This window comes from Fusarium phalaenopsidis, assembly GCF_050370095.1.
Source record: "Fusarium phalaenopsidis strain FUZ10S chromosome Unknown contig_32292, whole genome shotgun sequence".
Classification (NCBI taxonomy): Eukaryota; Fungi; Ascomycota; class Sordariomycetes; order Hypocreales; family Nectriaceae; genus Fusarium; species Fusarium phalaenopsidis.
This window is the reverse complement of record NW_028145410.1, coordinates 2,397,165-2,420,406: the sequence shown is the minus strand read 5'-3', so window position 1 is coordinate 2,420,406 and position 23,242 is coordinate 2,397,165. Positions and strand designations below refer to the sequence as shown.

The following is a 23,242-nucleotide window of genomic DNA, read 5'->3' as shown; positions in this document are numbered from 1 at the left end:
TCAACGACCTCAGTTTTACGTCGGTAAGGCACAAAAAGAAAAGATGGCCGGCCTGCCACTCTCGATACCATCTCGTTGACCCTTGAACCCTTTTAATTAATCTTGAGAATTACGCAGGTGTGCCGCTTGGCTAGGGTTCCTCCCGTTCTTCCATTCTCTCCAGATCTTCCTTGCATCCCAAATGTGGATTCTCCTGGCGGCTGGGGACCCGACACCAAATGGCCTGGCCCCTAATGGATGTCACCCCTTTCACATTTAGAAACCCTCGTTGTTGATGGTGGCTGCCGATTTAGTCCTAGATCTTCTGCAAACACTTGCTCTCTTGAGAAAAGCGGCCAGCCATATTGGATATTCTTAGAGCTCCATCGACATGAAGCACAGACTACCAGTAGCCAAGGGATAGGCGAGCCCAACGGTCAAACATGTGCGTAGCTCTGGTGTCGTTAGAGAACCTGGATGTTTCGTGTGCACCCAGGACGAGTCTCGGTCTGTCATCTCACCGTCGGGTCGCACCCGGCTCTTGTAAGAGGGTAATAAGGCAAACGCGACTGCAAGTCCTGCCCCGGTAAAGCTCCGGGCTAGTTGCTTTAACTCTACATTTCCGATAGGCGTCGGCGTAAAGAGGACGTGTTTCTTCGACGTCTGCACTCAAGTGAGCATTCCATTGAATGGGACCTCTTGGCGACTGGGGATGCACGTCATTGGCTTCGATATTATGGATCCCGCAACCCAGCCGAGATGTGTTGCTGACAGCACACCCAAAGGACTCCGTTTCAGTCGGCAGAAGGATTCAACGGTGATCATCATAATCAGATGCTCGTGACCGGTTCTCGGCCTCGAAAATTCATCCTGCGCAGCTACTCAGCATTCCCCAAAGCACGTTGCAGGCAGGGTTGTTGTTGAGCGAGGCCCTCCGCCCGGACATTAAAACGTCGTCTTCCAACTTACCAACGTCAACGCCCCATGTCAAGGCTCGTTTCATGTTTCCCGCTAATGACGCCGGACGGAGCGGGCTAGAGCACAGGCCAAGCTTCCATTCTTTTTTTCGCCCCACCCTTCAACCTTCCACCGTTCTGGTCGTGCTTGTTGGAAAAAGGGGAAACCTGGTCTTTGGATAAGCCTCAACCATCAGCCCGAGATTCCTTAAACAGAAAGGCCTCCTTCTCGATTTGTGGAAGCCCGTACAGTGTTTTCGTACTGTGATTCATGCTGAGAAGAGGGTATTGGATGGCGAGCTCGGCCGAGCAAGCAGTCATTCCCGCTCGCAACTTTAGAACTCTTCGCGCTCAAGCAAGATCTCCTTTCGCAAGTGGCACCGGCCCGCGGGTGTGGCCGTCCGTCTTACGGAGATAAGCCGCCACTAAGGCGTCAATTCAACCTCGCAAGATCAGATATTGTCCATATGTACAATTAAGAAGTTGTCGGTCTACGCGTTTGTCGACTCGGCTGTCAAATGTATTTCCGCCAGGATCCGCTTTCGAGGTGCCAGCATTAGCCTGGACTCTCCCCGTTTTCGAGAAGCTGAACAACACGATGATCCTTGCTGCCGGTTACCAGATAGGGACAGTGATCGTAGGCGCCCAGACCCCAGCATCGGGGCTTTGGATAAGCTGTTATCGATTGGGCGGCAACAAGACAACCAGCAGACAACAGCGGCTACGACTTGAAAGCTGACGAGTCCCAGGCATGAAGTGCCTGAACGACGGAAATGGCTGAGCAAATGAGATACGGCATGCCGCAGCCCGCCGATCTGCCAAGCTTGCTCCCGCGCCGAGTCTTGTGAAAGGGGATGCATGAAAGCGCATAATTCGTGGAAGCTGGAGCTAGGTTTGCGCATGTCAGTCTTGCTGGTGGGCTTCAAATCTATCCGTCGTGTAACCACAGGTCGTGCATCCTTTCACAGCCATGCTGTGTACTGACAACTATAGATTTGGAGCTGCCTGTCGGGCTATTCGGTCGCTTCATCCAGAGAAGAGACGAAAGCCACGTGCAAGGTCACGCGCAGGTCCCCTCTTAACCATGCCAGGGTTAGCGCTTGTGGCTCGACTGATGCCAAGGCATGTGGCAGTGCGACTACTGGTCGACTGGGGGTTGGGGTAGTGTAGCGCAGAGAGCGCATCAACGTGACATCCATGGAGACCATAATGGGCCGGTCAGTGGTCAGTGGGAGACTTGAGCTGAATTGCCGGAGACTCGATCATAGAATGCCGACGATCAGTCATAGGCGGAACCAGGAAAGCATCAATTGTCAACGTTGAGAAGGTGCATGCCAAAATAGTTAGGAACATTCCAAAATACACACATGACCCAAGGCCTCAGGCACTAGCTCCTAACAAATCATGCCCGCGTTAGAGGGCGCTTGAGTTAGTGGCCCATCCGGTGTTAGGGATTCCTAATTTCTGTCGTGGACCTGGTCAGCCGCCGCACGCCGACACCACAACTCTTGACCTCACCTTCTACACTGCAGAAACCTCGGTCGCGGGCTCAACTATATTTTATGCCCTCCACCGCCAAGCAATTCGGGCACTCCGAGCGCCTATTCATCATGCCAGCTTGAGCTTTACTACTGTAGAGTCCGAAAGCCATGACCGCTGTGTCGCTCCAACAGACGTCACCCGCTCCGCATCTGCTCCCCAGCCATACCTGCACCCGCTTCGCCGCCGCGAGCTCCTCCGCCAACGCCAGGCCATCGCCGACCCACGTCCACCACGACAACCACGCGCTTTCCCGCCACGATAATCTACCTGCGCCGGCAGCGACAGCGACAGCAACGCTCCGTGACCCTCCGCCCGCGATGGCGCTGAGATCCGAATTTAACGGCACCTCTGCACCCACCGCCGACTCCAATGGAGTCGCCTCTAGAGCGCAACTGGTGCTGAATGGTCGCCCAGCTCCCAACCAACTTCCAAGATCTGATGACGATGATGATGACCAACGACCCTCAAGCGCGCCCGGCCGACGCAACGGAAACGCGGTTCTCGAAACACGAGATGACATTGAGCATCACCAGCAGAAGCGGCCTGTGAAGCCATTGCTGCTCCGGTCAAAGAGCGACTACGCGCGGCCCATTGACGAGCCAGAGATCGTGAAGGACGATATACCCGAATGGGGAGCTAGGCACGGCTTCGAGGATCACTACCAGTCCGAGGACATAATATCAGACCTGGCTAATGTAAGTTGTGCCTCCCATTCAGTCCTCATCTGCTGGTCGGCCTGCGTGGATCCACCTGAGGTTGGATATTCTTGATATCGACGACTGGGGTGCATGAACCCTCCAAGATGGAGAGATATCCACCACGGAGCCTTCTCTACGCGAGGACCTCGCACCTTCTGTTCAGCTGTCGTCGTTCTGTCGCTGTCATTGGGCGATCAAAGCTCCTGGTCTGGTTCACAAGCTCTTAAGCTTAAAAACCGGCACATGCATCTGCGGGATTTGGAGCCTGGATGAACCCACGAAGCTAACCATGACGTATAGAATTGGTACATGTACTTCACCGATAAACGACACGAGACGACAGGCAAACCCAAGCCGCTTCAGTATGAACTTCAAGACTGGCGACAGAGAGACAGACTAAAGACAGTCTCTGCGGCCCTCGCAGTGTGTTTGAACATCGGAGTCGAACCACCCGACCAGCTCAAGACGAATCCAGGCGCGAAGCTCGAAGCCTGGACGGACCCGACGATCCCGCCCATCCAGAAAGCTCTCGAGAACATCGGCAAAGCACTACAGGCGCAGTATGAGACCTTGGCGATCAGAGCCCGCTACAAGCAGTATCTGGATCCTTCAGTTGAAGAAACGAAAAAGTTCTGCATCTCCTTGCGTAGAAACGCCAAGGATGAACGTGTTTTGCTTCACTACAACGGCCACGGCGTGCCCAAGCCGACCGCATCAGGCGAAATATGGGTGTTCAACAAGAACTACACCCAGTACATCCCCGTCTCGTTGTACGATTTGCAACACTGGCTGCAGGCCCCCACCATCTTCGTCTGGGACTGCTCCGAGGCCGGCAACATCCTCAACAACTATCATAGATTCGTCGAAAAGCACGAGGAGGAGGAGGAGGAAGCTGCCGAGCGTGACCCTAACTACACAAAGACGAACTTCCGACCATACATCCATCTGGCCGCATGTGCCGTCAAGGAAAACCTTCCGACGAATCCTCTCTTGCCGGCTGACCTCTTCACGGCTTGCCTCACCACACCCATTGAGATGGCACTCTGGTTCTTTGTCCTTCAGAACCCACTCAAGACCAACCTCAGCCCAGACCGAGCCAAGAAGCTCCCTGGCCGCTTGCAGGAACGACGTACACCATTGGGCGAGCTTAACTGGATCTTCACGGCCATTACTGACAGCATCGCGTGGACAACCCTTCCTCGCGACCTCTTCCGCAAGTTCTTCCGCCAGGATCTGATGGTGGCAGCTCTATTCCGCAACTTCTTGCTCGCTCAGCGCGTTATGACTGTGTACGGTTGTCACCCGCAGTCGTACCCTCAGCTTCCAGACACTCACCAGCACCCGCTCTGGGAGACCTGGGATCTGGCTGTCGACATGGCTCTGGCTCAGCTCCCCATGCTGGAGAAGAAGGAGAGCGAGGGTCTCGATTACGAGTACCAGAATTCGACATTTTTCACAGAGCAGCTCACTGCTTTTGATGTCTACCTGACGAGAGGCGATGCTATGGCCCAGAAATCGCCTGACCAGCTACCCGTCGTTCTCCAAGTACTGCTTAGCCAGCAGCATCGAGTTCGCGCACTCATTCTACTTGGCCGGTTCCTTGATCTGGGCCCCTGGTCGGTACAGCTCGCTCTGAGTATCGGCATCTTCCCCTATGTCCTGAAGCTTTTGCAGTCTGCGGCTGCCGAGCTCAAGCCAGTGATGGTCTTCATCTGGGCGCGACTCATCGCAGTAGATATATCATGCCAGCAAGACCTGATTAAGGATAGCGGCTACAGCTACTTTGCCCAGATTCTCAAGCCCTCTGAGGGCCTGCCAGTTGTCGATAGCGACGAGCACAAGGCCATGTGCGCCTTCATCCTGGCCATGCTCTGCAAGGACTACAAGAACGGCCAGATGGTTTGCAACCAGACAGACATCATGACTTACTGTTTGACACATCTGCAAAACGAGGAGAACCCACTTCTAAGACAATGGGCATGCCTGTGCATAAGCCAGCTGTGGCAGGATCTCCCCGAGGCCAAATGGCGTGGAATCAGGGAGAACGCCTACGTCAAGTTGGCCTATCTCACAAAGGACCCCTGCTGTGAGGTTCGAGCTGCTATGGTTCACGCCATGACTACTTTCCTGGGTATCCCTGACCTCACGGACGAGGTGGCTCGCATCGAGGAGTCTATTGCGTGGACGATCCTCGACATGGGCAACGACGGAAGCCCGATGGTCCGGAAGGAGTTCGTCGTCTTCCTCTCGCATTTCGCTGTCCGATTTGAGAGCAAGTTCCTGGTTGCAGCCTATGAGCAACTGGTGGAGGAGAAGGAGTATCTCATGTTCCCTCCTCGGGATGATGGCCAGGAACACAAGATGGGCCTCCATTACGCCAGGCCAGACCACCGTAACCAGGATGGAACGATAAAGTCGACATCGCAGGGCTTGTCTCACAACACTGTCTACATGGCGCTATGGAAACTGGCGCTGGTCCTCAGCGTGGATCCTCACCCGGAAGTGCAACGAGAGGCGACCATCGTGGTCGACTTCATCCACCACGCCCTCCTCAACTCGAGCGTTGGCGCACCAGCACAACTAGTCATGGCTGAGATCCAGAAGCGTGCTTCGAGGTTGGCACACCGTCACACGCCCAGCGCCAGTCAACGGACCAGTGCCGCGGGCCCTCAAGTTACGCAACCACTGCCTTCCCCTGGACTGCTCCGTAGGACTGCCAGTCTCCTATTCCCTTCGTTGATGAACACCGAGGACAGGTCAAGACCATCGACACCGACAACACCAACTCCACCACTTCCTCGATCACCCTCGCTGAAGCTCTCGCATAACCCCATGCCACCTGAGCAGAATGATCAATCATCGTCATTTGCACAATATCATCTCGCTCCTGAGCCCTACTCCGGTGCTTACCAGAGCCGAAACTTGGCAAAGCCCCCAACCCTTCCGCTCAAGAGCAGGTTCTTGGAATGGTCGATCGAGTACTTCCGTGAGCCACAAATGAAGCCAAGTGAGGCGGACGAGCCCGGAAGCACCGAGTACAACGAGCGTCTCTGGCGAAGAGCTCGCAACGAGGCAATCTTCCGAGAAACTCAGCCATTGAAACAACAAGCCGGAAGTCACAAGTGGAACAACCAGCTCGGGATCGTCAACAACGGTGCTCAGCCCGCCAAGATGACCTTCCACCAGTTTGAGGACCACCTTGCTGTAGCCGACGAAGGCAATACTGTCTATGTGTGGGACTGGAAGAAACAGGGCCGCTTGAGTCGATTCAGTAACGGAAACCCGGAAGGGTCCAGGATAAGCGACATGAAGTTCATCAACGAAGACGACCAGGCGATGCTTCTGACCGGCTCATCGGACGGTGTGATCCGGGTATACCGCAACTACGAGTCCGACAGAGAGATTGAGCTTGCGTCGTCGTGGCGCGCCCTGACACACATGGTTCCCAGCAACGTCAATTCGGGCATGGTGTTTGATTGGCAGCAGGTGACGGGCCGAGTCCTTGTCGCTGGTGATGTCCGAGTGATTCGAGTCTGGTATGCGGCGTACGAGACCTGTATCATGGACATCCCAGCGCGGTCCGGATCGTGCGTAACATCATTGACTTCGGATCAGATGACGGGACACATGTTTGTTGCCGGCTTCGGAGACGGAGCTGTACGAGTGTTTGATACCAGAAATCGACCTCAAGAATCTATGGTGCGCAAGTGGAAGGATGAGTCAGATCGGCAATGGATTAAGAGCGTCCATATGCAGCGCGGAGGGCAGCGGGAGCTCCTGAGCGCGAGCCGAAACGGCAAGGTCAAGGTGTGGGATATCCGCATGGACAAGCCTCTGCACTCCTTCCAGACAACACGAGATACTCTTCGGACCGCGACCACGCATGAACACCTGCCGGTCTTTGCTGTGTAAGTACCTACCCAGATGGAATCAGGTGCCGGGAGGTTGGGTTTACAGGGATCATCGCTAACCAGTCTCGGCAGGGGAACGTCAGCCCACGCGGTCAAGGTCTTCAACCTCGACGGCCATGAGCTCTCCAACGTTGAGCCATACTCAAGCTTCCTGCAGCAGAGCCGAAGCTCGCCCATCTCGGCGACGGCATTCCACCCCCACCGGCCCATCCTGGGGTGCGCCGCTAAGGGCGACCACCATATCAACCTGTTCACCTGCGAGAAGTCTGAGCCGCTGTCCCTGGGCTAGCGACCTTGGGCCCGCCGGTTAGGCCTCTCTTAATGCGCTGAGAGGAAGAGGACATGGTGAACGCAGTTTGATACCCAGATGGAGGAGGAGGCTGGAGAGACGGCTACGCAAAGGGCGTGGCGAGGGTCCAGACGGACGGTAATTCGTGCTCTGCATAGGCTGCATATCATATCATATCATCCGGGGTTTCGTTTCTAATACGGGCGTTCAGGGGCAAGGTAAGCGAGGCGAGGGGAGGCTGCGCGTTGACAGCGGTTCTACTAATTGACGGACATGTTTGTCCGGAGCGGTGGCCTCGCAACGGAGTGATGAGTTAGACGGGGGAGGCGATTCAGGAGAGGTGTACGATATTCTTAATGCGCATTGCCGAGTTGATTGATGGCGTTAGAAGCTTAATGATTAGGCAATAGCCAAATTCAAGCTCAGGTTGAAGATGTCGAAGGTACGGATAGCCCAAGTCCAATTCACCGTGATGGCAGACAAGAAGATATCCATGTCTTCATTCGAGCTTCATTCTCATGACGGAGATGAAGGGCATCTCCGGAAGGGAAGGCGCATTGCCATCGGGCGCCAGCGCCTTCCAAACCGATGGGTAACCCCACCATGACGCCGTGGTCGAGGGCGAATCGTCTGGTTTGGCGGGGCAGGTGCGGCCACAACCCAGGGACCCCGCCATTCCGTTGCCTGGATCTTATTTGGGCAACCACCATTCCACCACCATTTCACACTTTTTTATGCGTCACCTCACTTTCTCCGACATCGACACCGACACAGTCATTGTCGCTTTCATCACCTGATTTTCGCTCCGGTGTCGTCTCCTGCGTCCCCAAGCCTTGGTCAATTCGACTCATCTTGACTCGTTACCGACCCTATTTCTTCCTCGACCTCCCCCCCACCAGCGATCGTTCCGCGCCTCGAGCAGAGATACCCCGCCAAAAAATCTACTCTCTTTCGAAGCAACAACTTCATCATGGCTGACGCCCCTACCGAGCAGCCTACCGCTCCTCCTCCCGCTGAGGAGAAGGCCCCCGCCGCCGAGGGTGGTGAGGGTGGTGAGGCCGGTCCCTCCAAGAAGGCGCTGAAGAAGGCTGAGGCCAAGGCCAAGAAGGAGGCCGAGAAGGCCCGCCGAGCTGCTGAGCACGAGGCCAGACAGGCCGCCGCGAAGGCCGCCGCTGGTAACACTGAGGATCTCGCCAAGGACAACTATGGCGATTCCACCCACCTCACCAAGATCGACGCCGAGCGAATCAAGCTGCGAAACCTTGGTGATGAGCACCTGGGCAAGACCATCAAGCTCCGTGCCTGGATCCAAAATGCCCGTATGCAGGGCGCAAAGATGGCCTTTGTCGAACTCCGTGAGGAGCGTGACTGGGCCATTCAGGGTGTTGTCGCCGCCAGCCCCGAGGGCACACCTGTCTCTAAGCAGATGGTCAAGTGGATTGGTAGTCTGAACCTTGAGGGTTATGTTCTTGTCGAGGCCAAGGTGGAGAAGCCCCTTGAGCCAGTCAAGAGTGTCAAGGTTTCCAACTACGAGCTGCACCTCACCAAGTGCTATGTCATCAGCCCCGGTCCCCAGGTCCTGGGTATGGGTCTTGCCGTTGCCAACAGGCCCGTCACCAACTTCGACGATGAGGATGCCGGCGGTCCTGTCGAGGAAGTCAAGGAGGGCGTCGACAACCTGAGCCTCGAGAACGTCCCTGGTGCTAGCATGGCTACTCATCTTAACAACCCCGTCATGCACAAGCGAGCTCCCGTCCAGCAGGCCATTGCCGATGTGCGTATGACTGTGCGCAAGCTGTTTTCCGAGTACCTCGAGGCGAGAGACTTTGTTCAGTTCGAGCCCCCTTGCCTGATCGGAGCCGCTTCTGAGGGAGGATCCAACGTATTTGGCATGCCCTACTTTGATAAGCAGGCTTTCCTGGCCCAATCGCCCCAGTTCTACAAGCAATATGAGATTGCTGGTGGTCGAAAGCGGGTCTTTTGCATTGGCCCCGTGTTCCGAGCTGAGAATTCCAACACTCCTAGACACATGACCGAGGTAAGTTGATACCGAGATCCGAGCTTGAGATTGAATGCAGATGCTGATCGACTGCTCTAGTTCACCGGTCTCGATCTGGAGATGGAGATTGAGGATCACTACCACGAGGTCCGCGAGATGCTGGAGGGCGTCCTTCTATACATTTTCCGAGGTCTCAAGGAGCGATGCGCCGAGCAGATCGCCCTCGTCCGAACCGTGTATCCCTCAGAGGACTTCCTTCTTCCTGAGCCCGGCAAGGAGGTTCGTCTTACTTTTGCTGAGGGTCAGGCCCTCCTTCGTGCAGAGGGCCCTGAGGAGTACCGCAACGTGTCGGATGATGAGGATATGTCGACTCCTCAGGAGAAGGCGCTTGGCGCGCTGATCAAGGAGAAGTACAACACCGACTTTTACGTGCTTGACAAGTTCCCCGAGGGTGCGCGACCCTTCTATGCGCTGGAGGACCCTGAAAACCCCAAGGTGACCAACGCTTACGACTTTTTCATGCGAGGCCAGGAGATCCTCTCTGGCGGACAGCGTGTCCACGTGCCCGAGACGCTGGAGACGCGGATCCGCAAGAAGGGTATTGACCCAACCAGCCAGGGCATCAAGGAGTATGTCGACATCTTCCGCAGCGCTGGAGTGCCCCCGCATGGCGGTGGTGGTATCGGCTTGGATCGGGTGGTGGCATGGTATCTCAACCTGCCAAGTGTGCACCTGGCGAGCTACTACCCTCGCACACCCAAGAGACTGCTGCCGTAAGAAGAGAATTGCAGGAGCGAGGCTGGTAAAGGTCGGCTTCAGAAGCCGAATGGAGCTGCAGGGACTGGGGCTACAGACTACAGTAGACAGAGACAGAAGAGAGACGGCCAGACGGGTGCTTGTAAAAAGAAAGATTAGCTGAGATCCAATGAGAGATGGATATGTAGGTAGCAAGCTGAGATGGAAGGGATCAAGCCAATTGGAGTACGGAGGCAGCTTTCAAAAGTTCTCGGCCGCCAAGGCGCTAGCAGCAGCCACAAAAAAGCAAGGAAAGCAGGTTTGAAACCCCGCACATACAAATTACCTAGAGAGGGGTTTCTTGAGCTTCTTTTCAATTTCTGACCTTCCTATCAATGGCCCCGAATACAGATATCGCGACCCGGGCCTTGGTGGTTTCCCTCAAGTCCCCCTGCGGGGGGGAAGACTACTGCCGAAGTGATCGAGATCACAGGGCTCTCAAAGAGCACAATCAACGATATCTACGCCCGAGCGATTGCCCGAGGGTTTGACCCAAATCATCGACCTCTTATTATTCGGAATTCCTTCCTTGAAGATGCCCCCCGGCCCGGCCGCCCGACGAAGCAGACAGAAGAAGCAAAGAAAGCAGTTATCGCGAAGGTACGCCGCGATCGATACGGCTGGGAAAAAACCTGCGCTGATATTGCTGGGGACCTTAGCTTAGAAGGCCACAACCTCTCAGCTATTACAGTCTGGAGGATCCTCAAGGCTGCCGGCTTCCAGAAGACCAAGCCGACGAGGAAGCCTGGGTTGACGAAGAAGATGAGGCAAGAACGTTATAAATGGTGTATTGCCCATCAAGATTGGACCCTTGAAGATTGGAAGAATGTCATCTGGTCAGATGAAACCTCTATTATCTTGCTCCATCGCCGAGGAGGCTATCGTGTGTGGAGACGGGCTGATGAACGCTTCCTTCGTAGCTGTATTCGAGAGAGATGGAAGGGGGCCAGCGAGTTTATGTTCTGGGCCGCCTTTTCCTATGATAAGAAGGGTCCTTGTCATTGCTGGGGCCCAGAGACTGCAAAAGAGAGGAAGGAGTCAGACCTACGGCTTAAGGAGATCAATCAGGAGCTCGAGCCGATTATGAAGGAAGAGTGGGAGCTCACAACGGGTGTGCGAAGGCTAGGGCTACGAGCCCTGCCGGGCAAGAAGCCTCAGTGGAAGTGGAAGAAGGCAAATGGCAAGCTGACGAGGGGATCAGGGAAAGGTATTGACTGGTGGCGCTATCAACAGACGATTCTTCTTCCAAAGATGCTTCCTTTGCAAAGGAATGTCAGAAAGAGAGGCCCGGCACGATCGTTCAAGAAGATAAGGCGCCGGCACATAACCACCACGCTCAACAACGCGTTTATGACCTTCATAACATACGGCGGCTTCTTTGGTGTGGAAATTCGCCTGATTTGAACGCGATTGAGCCAGCCTGGCCTTATTTAAAGAGAATAACTACGAAGAAAGGCGCCCCTAAGAGCCGGCGGGAAGCTATTCGGGCTTGGCAGGCAGCTTGGAAGGAACTTCCGCAAGAGAAGATCCAAGCCTGGATAGAGAGAATCCCTACGCATGTGAAGAAAATCATTGAGCTTGAAGGAGGGAATGAATATAAGGAAGGCCGGGAATAGTCTCATAGTAATTTGTATGTATGTGTACTTCTCCTTGCTTTTTTTCCTTTTTTGGGATAGTGGCGTATTTAGCGCGGCCGAGAACTTTTGAAAGCTTCCTCCGTAGGTTAGACAGACATATGACATGAATCATGACCCATCTCACCTTGCTAGCAGCAGCTGTATCCCCATGGCACCGTGGGCCCTCTACGTAAGTGGTGCATTTTGGGCGTACATGAAGAGATGACGACTACTGTAGTGTGCTGCGCCGCGGCATTAGAGAGGGAGTGCGATGCGAGGATTAGATGGAGGGATGGATGCAGCTGAAGCGATGGCGTTGAGCCTCAAGTGCTTTTTCAGGGACTCGGTCCATGGATGACGGCGTTGACAGTGGAGGGTTACAGGGGAGGGGAGGTGGGACACAGGGCGGGCTGTGAAGCGAGTGTGGGGCAGCCGTTACACTGTTACAGTGATGTACCTGCCCTGCCCTGGGCACCTTCCTAGGTATGTAGGCTACTTACCACGTACCGACGGTAGTTGGGGGTGGTACGTATCTTTGCATCCATCCCGTACTCGGCAAGACGGGTGCCACCTTTTCCGAGTGGCAGGTGCGGACGTTGAATTGGAGAGCGAAGAGTGGGGTTACCAGTTGCTTAATCGAGCCGGAGGGCGGGTGGGATGTCGATTTGGGGTGGGGCCGGGGTGGGATGCCGATATTTGGAATGGATGGCAGAATGGATATCCGTACCTAGCGTCAAGGAAAAACTACTGCCTGCCTACCTTTTACCTACCTACCTTGGTAACTTAACCACCACATACATACAGCAGAGATGCAGCTCTAAGAGACCCTGGACTATCATATCAGATCAGCCGCAGAGGGCGTGCGTGTCTCGGAGGAGAAATGCCGCCTCCCCGGTCCACGGGGTTGGTTAGGTTGGGCATCCAGACGTTCTCTCTCTCTCTCTTTCTACCAATCTCCTCGGCTGCATACGCACACGCATGTGCATAGGGTTCTGAGTTCACAGCGACTTGTCCAAAGGTCGGGGAGGGGTCTCAGGCTGGGACAGACGCCAAAGACAAGGCCGTTTCAGCGGGGACGCACAAGGATGAGTTTAGGTCTTGGGCTACAGATGGACTGACACATGCTAAGTCGGTAGTAGACGTTACTGCGCAGATAGTCAGGGAATTACGGGAAGCCTACCGGTGACACTGCAGAACTGAACTCAATGATAGACACAGACTTACATGGAATGGGGTAGGAGGGCCACTTAGCTCCCTCACCTTGGGGTCTCAGCTCCAGGATCTACATCTACAGTAGTTTAGTCTCCGATCAGTCATCCGAGACGGCATCTCCAACATCACCTCATGGCAATCTCAGCGGTTCCCAGGCTATGGTTTTACAATGGGTTTTCGGGTCACGTCGTTCTTGCAGAGCGAAAAGCAAGGCGCAGAGCAGATGGGGGGAGAAAGGAAAAAGGAACACGAGCACGGCTAAGGCACCAAGGAAGGCTCAGCCAAGCCGAGAGCGGCCTAGCCCATGCTGCTGGCTGTTTCGAAGTCGTCGTACGCAACGCACCTCAACTGGGGGGGTCCCTTTGCATTACAGCACAGTACATTACAGGGCCCTCTGGTTTGTGCGGGCGCCTAGGCGGGCGGGCGGCCGACTGAGAAGAGAGCGCGATTGGAGCTGTGCTCTGAGGGGGTTGAGGCGCCCATCGGGTTTGTTTTTTTCCTGCCTGTATTTGATGAGCTGGCTGAACAAACTAGGACCTTGGGCGGGGTTGACGATGGGGAATAGGGCCGAACAAGCATGCAGGGTTCCTGTAGGGCTGCTGGGGGGAGTAGGAGTATGACGAGAACGGGAGGAAGAGGAGGATGCTGGTGAAATACGAGGAAAGTGACGATAGTGTTCAAGTTGAGGTTGAATTTGGAATAGATTCATCGAGTGTCGATCCCGTAACAGGGAATAGAGCACAAGGTAGCAGATAGATGATGACATGAAGGACAGTCTATAATGGCAATGGGCATGTACACAGTCAATGTCATACAATAAGAATGCCAAGTGCGGCAGAGCCAAAAGGGTAATGTTGGAGAATCGTCTCGGAAGAGATTGACAGGTAAAAGCAAATAACAAAAATAAAGAAGAAGAAAAATCCCATGTCATACAAACAAATTTCCCTTAAAGCCGCAGAAACCCATGCGAAGCGAAGATCCCGCATCGACAACCCCATGTGATGGATCACAGCCCGCCTAGCCTAACGCAACGTACTGAAGGCCAGGATCAAGCGGCCCACTCACAGCCAGTCCCAGCGCCAAAAGGCGGGCAGCAACAAACAGACAGGCAGAGACAAGGGAGGATCTAGGCCAGATTGTCGAATGGCGCATGATGAAAGAGGGAGGGACCGTTGAAAGTCTGATTGTCTGTTCCCCATCCTGGGGGAGATTGACGCGCAACCGAGTCAGTCTTTGAAGCTCGAGGGGAATGACGCCCACATTGTGGTGTCTTGGCATTACCTATCCGAGACCGGTGAAGAGGAGCTCCCTGTACTGTAGCTACCCAATTCTGTCCATGTCACCTTGACCTTGCGCTTCCAGTTTCCTCTGGGGCTCTATACGAACGTTGGAGTTCAGGGGGGGTTATGGTTATCGAGATGTACGATATAGAGGTGGCATACAGAGAGTGAGCGTCTGTATATCTGCTCCTTTCGGTACGGACCGGTGCAGCGGTACATGGAGTGCAGCTCTTGGCCAACTGGAAATCAACATGAGCGCCTGATAACGCCACCTATGGCTTTCCTTCTGAGAGAGGCAGCTGCAATGACATCAAAACAAAGAGACACTGGACCCAATGGCGGATGGGATGTGCCGCCGTTCAACGGCCGTGCCGCCATCTCACATTGGATCGCGACTGGAACTCCCGGGATAGCGGGTAAAACGGGGTGAGTCGAACCTAAGAAAAGGTGGGCAGATATCCTGGTGAAATCAAGCGACGACGAATAAGCTATCCAGTAACGTCGGCCGCCTTGCTGCAGCTCCCATCTCGTTAGCTTCAGCCTCGCTCTTGGGCGTGGTGGGCGTGGGCGTGGGTGGAACCTTTGTCATCCAGCAATTCGGTAAACTTCTTGGTGCATTGCATCCATCTCCGGGGCCTTTCTCCCGTCCGACGGCGAACTAAGGCGGAATCTCCTCTCGTCGACCTTTTGTCATCGACATTGGCCGAGCCCTTGTTTTCCCGCTGGCTGGGGCAAAGAAGAAAAGGCGAGCATGGGATAGGGATAGGGATGCAAGCAGCATTCCCTAGGTATGCAAGTTGAAGGAAGATACCGTCGACCCAAGAAAACACCAGGCCTTTACTGTATATCGCCTAGCTCGCAGATACATCACCACCCACGGCACCTTCAAGGCCTTTCCTTTAAAGGGCCCCTCCTTTCCCGTCCTCCCGTGGCTGGCCAAGTTCGTGCGTGACGAGGTCCACGTTGTTGTCGCTGCTGCCGTCGATGTACCTTTTACACTGCACAGCACCCACCGAGTACCTACATCTCCTCTACTAACCTTACCTGACACCCACCTCCTGGTACCTGCCTTCCCTGCCCGCTGCAGTGATCAAGCATCATCTTTGCTCCATCGCTCCTGCTCCTACCTTTCATTCCTCCTCCTGTCTCTCTTTCCTCTCTCGCTCGCTCATCAACCACCTCGTATTAATCCAATCCCCGTCCAACCTAGCCTGAACAACTTCATTTGACCACTTCTTCTCCCCCTTTTCATCCATCCTGACGGCTTCGAGCTTTGACTCTTCTATACGGGCTGTTTAGTCATCTCAAAACAGAGCCCATCTTCTTTCGCAATTGCGCGGCCACTCTTCTCCTTCTCCACTTCCCTACCTACAGTATCGCCAAAACCAACCTCCGCCGCCTCCGATCGCTTCACCATGGACTTCACCGGGCAATACAACTTCCCCGGCACTCAGCCCTACCACCAGTTTATGCCGATTCCTCCTCTGACACCATCGCACTCGCATTCTGCCGGCTCCGACGACTTTAATGCATCCCCGCCTGTCAGTTGCTCCCCTTCTCCGCGATTTCCCCCACTCCCCCAGGTGCAGCCCTGCCTTAGCGCTCCTTACCTGAGCATTACTCTATCAATCTTTGAGCCTCAAGCCCAACGTTTTGCCCGCCGTTTTCACCAACGGCATGCCTGCATCGAGTCCCTATAAACCCGACGTCCCCTGTGTTCCTCTGCTGACGCTCCTCCTTCCCCTCGTCTAGGAAAACTACGACAACTTGCCCACAAACCACAACGATCAGTTCCAGGCTTTCGACTACGCCTCCCAGGGCTTCAACAGCAACCCTCACCAGCCGCCTACTGCTTTTCCAGGGCCGCCTACTCCTCCTGGCCAGAACGTCTTTGCCGCCCAAGTCCAGTCTGTTCATCACCAGCAGCAACACGGTCCCGCCAAGATCGACTCCCCCGAGGACCAGAATGCCGTTCGTGGTGGTAGCGAGGAGGATGATAACCTGACACCAGCCCAGTCCCGCAGGAAGGCCCAGAACCGTGCTGCGTACGTTCCGTCCCTCTTGCTCTCCTTCTCAGATCGTGACGCAGGAGTCCGCATCTGCAGTGGTACATCAGGCACTGTGGAGTGGCCTGACCGTATCCTTGGCACGAGACAAATAATCCCCTGAGCTAACACTTCTTTCTCCCAGACAACGTGCTTTCCGTGAGCGAAAGGAGAAGCATGTCAAGGACCTTGAGGCTAAACTCGCGGGTCTTGAGGCGGCACAGCAACAAGCGTCTCTCGAGAACGAACGTCTGAAGCGAGACCTCCAGAAGATGTCGACTGAGAACGAGATTCTGCGTGCCACCTCGCACGTCGGCCATGGCTCCATCTCTCCGGAGCCTGCCACTGGCCCAATGCGCTTTAACCCTACCGAGTTTTACTCCAACGTCCTCCAGAACCACACCAACAAATCCCCCTCGCACCGCATCGTCACCGCAGATGATGGCGAACGGCTTCTTGCCGCTGGTGCGGCATGGGACTTTATCATCTCTCACGAACTCTTCAAGAAGGGTCTTGTCGATATTGGTGATGTGAGCGAGCGCCTCAAGCACTGCGCACGATGCGACGGTCAGGGGCCTGTCTTTTCGGAGCGTGCCATCAAGAGCGCCATTGAGCAGAGTGTCGCCAGTGGCACGGATGACCTCCTATAAATGGTGATGAAAGAGGAGGAGTGAGCAAAAGGAGGATACGCGGCGTATACGGACCTTGGATGATTGATGTGTATCACGGCGAAGGAGGCTGGTCTAGTGGATTGGATACCCCGCCCGCCGGGGCTTTATGGCGTGGCGTTTTATGCTTGTGATTCTCGTTTGGTCCAGGAAGTCGACTGTTGAAACTCCTTTGGGGGTGATCAAGGACCCCGGCTGAGGACGTGCATAGCCTGATGATATACGACGAGCACAGCGGGTACAAGGAGTTACTAGGGGGGATAGACGTGGATCGTACGGACGACCAGGCCGAGGGGGTTTTGTCTTTTGATTTTTTTATGCTTGGGTTTATATCTAGTGATACTTGAGTGAACATAGGAAAAAAAGTGGTTCAACAGTCATGATAGTAACGAGTCTCGAGCATAAACACATGATGCATAGACCAATTATCTCCTAAAAGTTCTAGTGAGATCGACCAGCAAATCAATGATTCTGGTGCCCAAGAAGCAATACCTTGGGCGCATTTTAATCGTACACAGGGTTGTACATGTATCATCCATCTCCAACAAGGAACGACAAGACAGACGACGCTGCGCCAAAAACTCCAACCAAAACAAGATGAGAATCATATCCATATCCTCCTCGTGATGCAGTACCGTCCGTCATATGACAAGCAACAAAGAAAGTCCCTTTTTTCTTCTTCTCCTCGTCCACCTCTTTGAATTAACGTCTTCTCACGTCTTGAATCTATACGAGAAGCGAGTAGCAAGCAGGAACCCTCTAGATATCCGTATCCCTTTCTGTTTCCACCCGACCGTCTGCCAAACCGCCTCATTTTATAATAACCCTCGCCCACTCTCATCAATATACCATGCCCGAGGACATGCCAGTATATCTCTTTTGGCACGTCTTATCCGTCGACTTTGATCAATCGGTGATTTGACATGATCACAGCTCGGAAGTGATATGCCAGCAACTCATAGTCCGCGACAGTCGTCGACAAATGTCCAATCTAGACATTTAATCCTTCTTCATGCCGTTGGTCTGGACCTCGTTCTCGACGTAAGGGTGCTTGATAGTCAAGCACCAGATGTCGAGGTAATCGCAGATGGTGACGATGACGTCAACGACAAAGCTGCCGTAAACGCCGACAGCGGTACCAAGCATCATGAACATGAAGGCCACCTGGTAGACGTTATCACCGAGGGCGCTGGGCCAGCCATATCCGAGGTAGCGCTGGAAGATGGGGCCCATGGAGTCGATGACGCCAAAGGCAATGGGCAGACCGAGGACGTTCCAGTAAGGGAAGCGCAGGTGGACGAGGTGGGCGGTAATCATCTGGCCGACGCTGTAGGCGTTGACGAGACCAGCGAAGAGCGCAAAGGGGATAAGGTGACACTCGCGGATCTTGGGCTGAAGGTAGAGGTAGGCGACAATCAGGGACCAGATGCTGAAGAAGGGGACGAGGCCAAGGAGAGCACCGCGGGAACGGTCGCCACGGGAGCGGCGGGCACGGATGACGTTGAGGGAGGACTCGACCGTGTTGAAGACGAGCACAATCCCGCCCTGAACGAGGTACCACTCAGTGAAGGTCAAGTTGTAGACGAAGGACGGAATGCCAAGGGTCGAGGGCACGCCGACGGTCTGGAGCATGCTCTGCTGCCAGAAGTGGGCACCGCCGACGAGGCCAGTGAAGATGAAGACACAGACGATAGCTAGGACGCCTTCAACGGGTCCATTGACAATGCCGAGGGTGAGGGTCTTGGTATGGTAGGTCTCCCAGGTCTGGACGTAGAAGGTGAGAAGGGCTAAGGAGAGTTAGCATGTTGAAAAGCAGTTGCTGATCACATCGTCTTACATGCAAACAGAGTGGCTACGGTCTGCCAGCTCTGGCCCATATTCTGAGAGGCGGCGAAGATGAGGACCTCGAGGGAAGTGTTGCAAGCATCGACTCCATGATCGAAAAGTTCGCCGAGGGGTCCGGACTGTCGGGTTCGTCGTCTATTGCCAGAGTTAGTAGCTGTCGCAACCCATCTATTCTTAAATCCTCGTCTCGGTAGCAACTTACGCCTGAGTTCCGTCCACAGCGTCAAACGTCTGGTACAGGAACAAGCCCAGGGCCCACGAGTAGTACACCCAGGAGGGGCAGTCCTGGTCGAGTGTGGGATTGTACCAGAGCAGGGTAAGGAAGTTTGCGACGACGAAGGAGAAACCAGTGAGCGTGATGAGGTTCGGGGCCATGCTCATGGGGAAGCACTTGATGACGAAGTTTGTGTAGAAGGGCTTCAAGACATATTTGGAGAGCAGCGACCGATCAACACCCGAGTACTTGTACTCGCGGAGCGCGGGGAGCTCGCGTTGCCGTACGTAGACCATGGTTGGCGATAGCTTCACACACAGGTCAAGTTCAAATAATGATTGCTTGTTCGAGTGTGCTTGTGCTTGCGCTTGCTTGTCGGATGCGAGGTTTCGGGTCGATCGGAGGAGCGGTCGGTCGGTCTGTCGGTAGGTCGGTCGTTATCGTGTCCTCTTTTTTTTCTCTCCCTCGAGCAAGTGGGTAAAGGCGGTTTCTCGTCCGATCCCGCTCTGCAGCTCTTATATGCGTTGGCTTGCTCGCTTGATCCAGATCCACGTGCGTCGACCGAGACTGTAGCAAACGATTTTCTGTTGAATCCGTGTCGCTGGAAGGTACCACCCGCGCTCGGTTTCAGCTTGCGACAAGTGTTTGAGCAAGAGTCTGCTTATTAAAAGAATACGAGAGGGTCGGAGAGGACCTGGTTGCCGTGAGAAAGAGAGCAAAGAATGGATGGCTCACAGAAAAAAAAGATGCCAGCACGAGCAAAAGTGGATCGGCACAAACTAATAAATGAATGCCCTCCGCAATCATGCGCTCCTTCCTTCCCTTTCACACGACACCACTACAATACTGTACTTGTACTGTACCTGCCATGTCTAGAAAGGGCTCGAAAACGGGAAATTTGGCAACAGCAGCCACAACCCACACACGAGCTCACTCACTCACACCATCCTTCCCTCCCCTCCTTCTCTAACGCATTTCAATGCGAAATTAACGGACAATCGATAAGGTCCCGGCTTTTGATGGCGGGCTCTAGGTAGGGGGGCCCCTGACAAAACGTCATGGGAGGATCCACTCACACCTCGAGTCAACTTCGCTCAACCTTGATCGTTGGACTTCAGCGTCAACTCTGTACCTCTCGTCCATGTGCCATCATACATCACACATCCATGTCTGCAGCCCAGTTACACCTGGCCATGTGCTCCCCCTGCCATCCATCTCATGACCCCAACTTGAATCTACTGTACAGTATCTCTTGATCTCTTCTTGTTGCATTATCCAATCATCCTCTCCTCTACAAACTCTATCCCCAATTTTCCCACCAGAGGCACGCCGTGACATCAAGACAGTCCAGCTTTGTCACGTCCAACATGCTGCTCACGCTGGCCGGTCCATCCCGCCCATCATCGTCTGTACACTGTGATGTCAATGTTTTGCTTCATTCAGTCATGTCGGCTAATGTCTACCGTAAACTATCAGTAAACGAATCAGCCGAGTTGCATTCCCTTGACCCTCGTATCCATCCTTCAAGGCCGACATCTGGACCCAGACTTCCACGTCCATGTCCACCTTCATGTCGATAGCACCAATCCCTTCATACTCCATTTTCGTTTTTGGCAGAAGCCATCCATCCAACCTTCCTTTTCGTACTTATTCCCAGAAACTATTCCTTGATACCATCATCGACATGTGGAATAGTTCATACTCGTCCGAGCACATCCCCCTTTCCAATCATCCATCACCTTATCCCTCATCAGCCTAAACTGCCGAAAACTCCTGAGCGTACTTCTTCTGCGACTCATCCTCCTGGAACTGCTGAACCTTGACAAAGGCCATGTTGAGCAGAGGCCCAGCAAGCTCCGCCACTGAGAGGTGCTCGATCTTCTCGGTTTCCATCGATCGTTGCTCACCACCCTTCTTGATTGGGCGACCGTCTCCCACCGCTCCAAACTTGCACTTGGGCTTAGGGAACTGAACATCCCATGCGAGTTCCTCGGTTGTGGCCCCCATGAAGTTGGCGCCGGCGTACCAGGCGCGGTCCACCATCTCGCGTCGCTTCTGGAGCTTGTTGGCCGCCCAGACATCGTCGTTAGGTGCATATCGACCGGTCGAGGTGACTGGAGTCGGGTTCCAGCAAGTAGGATAGGGTGGCTGTTGGACAAGAAGGGTTTCAAACGGACAGGCCGGCTTGTCGTTGGCCAAACCACATGGGTTCGCATCTCGTTCCTCGTTGAGCTTCGCAAGGAAAGCCTTGGTAGATGACATGGTCTTCTGAGGAGTGACTGAGATGGGAGCGGTGCTCAGAGAAGCTGTCTGCTTGAACAGAGGAGACTTGGGCTCATGTCTCTTCTCATCGATGCCCGCCTGCTGAAGGGTCTGTCGTGTAATCATGAGAACATCATCGTCATCCTCCTGGTCGAGATCCTGGCCAGAAGTTTGGGGCTTGAGGGCCTTGAAGGTGGACTTGAATGTCGAAGGTCGATACTGGCGCTGGCCAGGAGGGCCTGCGCTCAAAGGTCGAGGAGCTCCGGGGCCGGAGGCGAGGGTTGCAGAACCGAACTTGTCAGAAATGCGGCCGCCGGCTGCGGCATCGAAAGGCTTGACAGTGTCGGGCTGAATGGCACACGACTTGTCGGGGGGGTTCCAGAACCCATCGTCTTGAGGTCGGCCGTAGCCAATGGTCTCTGCCTGGGCATGTCGCAGCATGCTGGGAGAATCGAGATGGATTTGAAGCGGCTCTTGGGGACCGGTTCGTCGGTTGAGGGGGGTAGAGGGTTCCTCGCTGCGCGTAACCGCCTTGTAGCCTTCCAGGGCCGCCTTGGTTCCGCGAGAAAGCGCCTTCTGAGCCCTCTTCTGGTTCGGGTTGGGGTAGGAGGCCAGGTTCTGAAGAGACTTGACTGTCATGTTCAGCAGCGGGTCCATGCCCAGCTCGTACTCATTCTCGTCATCGTCACTGGCCTCGGCGTCGCTGAAAGCGTCGTGCACGACCTCGGAGAAGAGTGATGTGAGAGGCGAAGGGGTGGCCGAGGCCACAAGGCGTGGGACCTGAGCGGACATGTTGGCGCAAGTGTGCTCGGTGTCGTGGATGGGGCTGATGGCCCGGTCGAGGGTAGTCTGCATAGGGCTGTGCTCCTGGCTCGACGACGAGTGGTTGACAAACTTGACAGGCAGAGATGCCAGGGCGGACTTGGGGAACAAGGAAAGGCCGGCAGTGTGAAGGCCAGCCGACCACTTCAGCGAGCGGCCTCGACGAGCAGGCGGCTGGAGCGGCTGGGCGGTGCTAGGGTTGTATGGGGTACCAGCAGTGGTGTAGGTGACCTTGGAAGCCGAAGTGGGCGCGGTCGAGGTAGAGTCGATGCTACCGGGAGAAGATGCGCTATCCATGATGGACTGGGTTGCAGTACAGCTTTCCGGAGACGGGAAGGGCAGCTGGTGTGCAGTGCGAACTAAGGAAGGTTCTTGTTAGATGGATACTGGCACACACAAGGAGAGCCGGATGCCTTGAACGAGAGAAAAAATGATAGGAAGATGACACTGCGTTTCCAAGCCAAGGAAGGAGTGGAGGGGTAGAATGGATGGTAGCATACAATGCTCCGAAAGAGAATGCAAGGAGGGAGGGGGCTATCAAGCCTTCGTCATTGCTGGGCAAAGAGGTTTCGACCGGCGACGAGAGATTGATGTTGGGGAGAAGAGAAAGAGAGGAGAGGAATTTTGTGTCTGAGGAAGAAGAAAGAGGAGATGTGCGGTGCAAGGCGGGGAGAAGGTGGTGTGAAGGTGAATTCGGGAGAAGTAGCGATTGGGTTCTCACAGGCAGTTGCACCTTCCTTGGCACCTGCCAGAGGCTCGTATCTCGGTGTTTCTCTGTCGAGAAACCAAGAAGATGGAGCAACTGATGCTTTCGGAAGGTGCATCCCTGAAGAGAGTGTAAGGAAGGAAGAAGGGATATCGACTTACAAGAGGCAGAAGAACGATTCGTTTCAACTTGAGAGGATTCGAAATGCTGAAGTTGAAGATTGTCGTGCTTCTGTGAATGTGCAAAGATGTTGAGAGGAAGGGGGAGAGAAGGTTCGGTTGAGGAAGGGGAAGTTATACACCCCGAGGGTCAGAGAGCAGGCGGACCGGGGCCTCGAGGTGCAGAACCAGATCTGAGGTGGAATCTGAGGAGCAAGTGAGAGGAAAGTGAGGAACTGTCCAAA

At 54.6% G+C, this 23,242-nt stretch overlaps 5 protein-coding genes across 5 annotated transcripts; 3 read left to right on the top strand and 2 right to left on the bottom strand.

Annotated features, from left to right (window-relative positions):
- Positions 1–2,794: 2,794 nt before the first annotated feature.
- On the top strand, positions 2,795–7,375 carry LRP88_05035 (ubiquitin-binding TORC1 subunit KOG1; the record flags this gene model as incomplete). The annotated part of the gene is made up of 4 exons (XM_083241599.1): positions 2,795–3,172; positions 3,476–5,261; positions 5,466–7,083; positions 7,159–7,375. 4 exons carry the CDS (start codon positions 2,795–2,797, stop codon positions 7,373–7,375), a joined length of 3,999 nt encoding a protein of 1,332 aa, XP_083102747.1.
- Positions 7,376–8,345: 970 nt separating this feature from the next.
- Positions 8,346–10,151, top strand: LRP88_05034 (uncharacterized protein; the record flags this gene model as incomplete). Its single annotated transcript, XM_083241598.1, has 2 exons — positions 8,346–9,413; positions 9,474–10,151. 2 exons carry the CDS (start codon positions 8,346–8,348, stop codon positions 10,149–10,151), a joined length of 1,746 nt encoding a protein of 581 aa, XP_083102746.1.
- Positions 10,152–15,692: 5,541 nt separating this feature from the next.
- LRP88_05033 (bZIP transcription factor) lies at positions 15,693–16,972 on the top strand (the record flags this gene model as incomplete). The annotated part of the gene is made up of 3 exons (XM_083241597.1): positions 15,693–15,818; positions 16,030–16,322; positions 16,468–16,972. 3 exons carry the CDS (start codon positions 15,693–15,695, stop codon positions 16,970–16,972), a joined length of 924 nt encoding a protein of 307 aa, XP_083102745.1.
- A 1,017-nt stretch (positions 16,973–17,989) lies between these two features.
- On the bottom strand, positions 17,990–19,345 carry LRP88_05032 (CDP-alcohol phosphatidyltransferase-domain-containing protein; the record flags this gene model as incomplete). Its single annotated transcript, XM_083241596.1, has 3 exons — positions 17,990–18,777; positions 18,828–18,970; positions 19,038–19,345. 3 exons carry the CDS (start codon positions 19,343–19,345, stop codon positions 17,990–17,992), a joined length of 1,239 nt encoding a protein of 412 aa, XP_083102744.1.
- Positions 19,346–20,804: 1,459 nt separating this feature from the next.
- LRP88_05031 (uncharacterized protein) lies at positions 20,805–22,430 on the bottom strand (the record flags this gene model as incomplete). Its single annotated transcript, XM_083241595.1, has 1 exon — positions 20,805–22,430. One exon carries the CDS (start codon positions 22,428–22,430, stop codon positions 20,805–20,807), a length of 1,626 nt encoding a protein of 541 aa, XP_083102743.1.
- Positions 22,431–23,242: the final 812 nt, after the last annotated feature.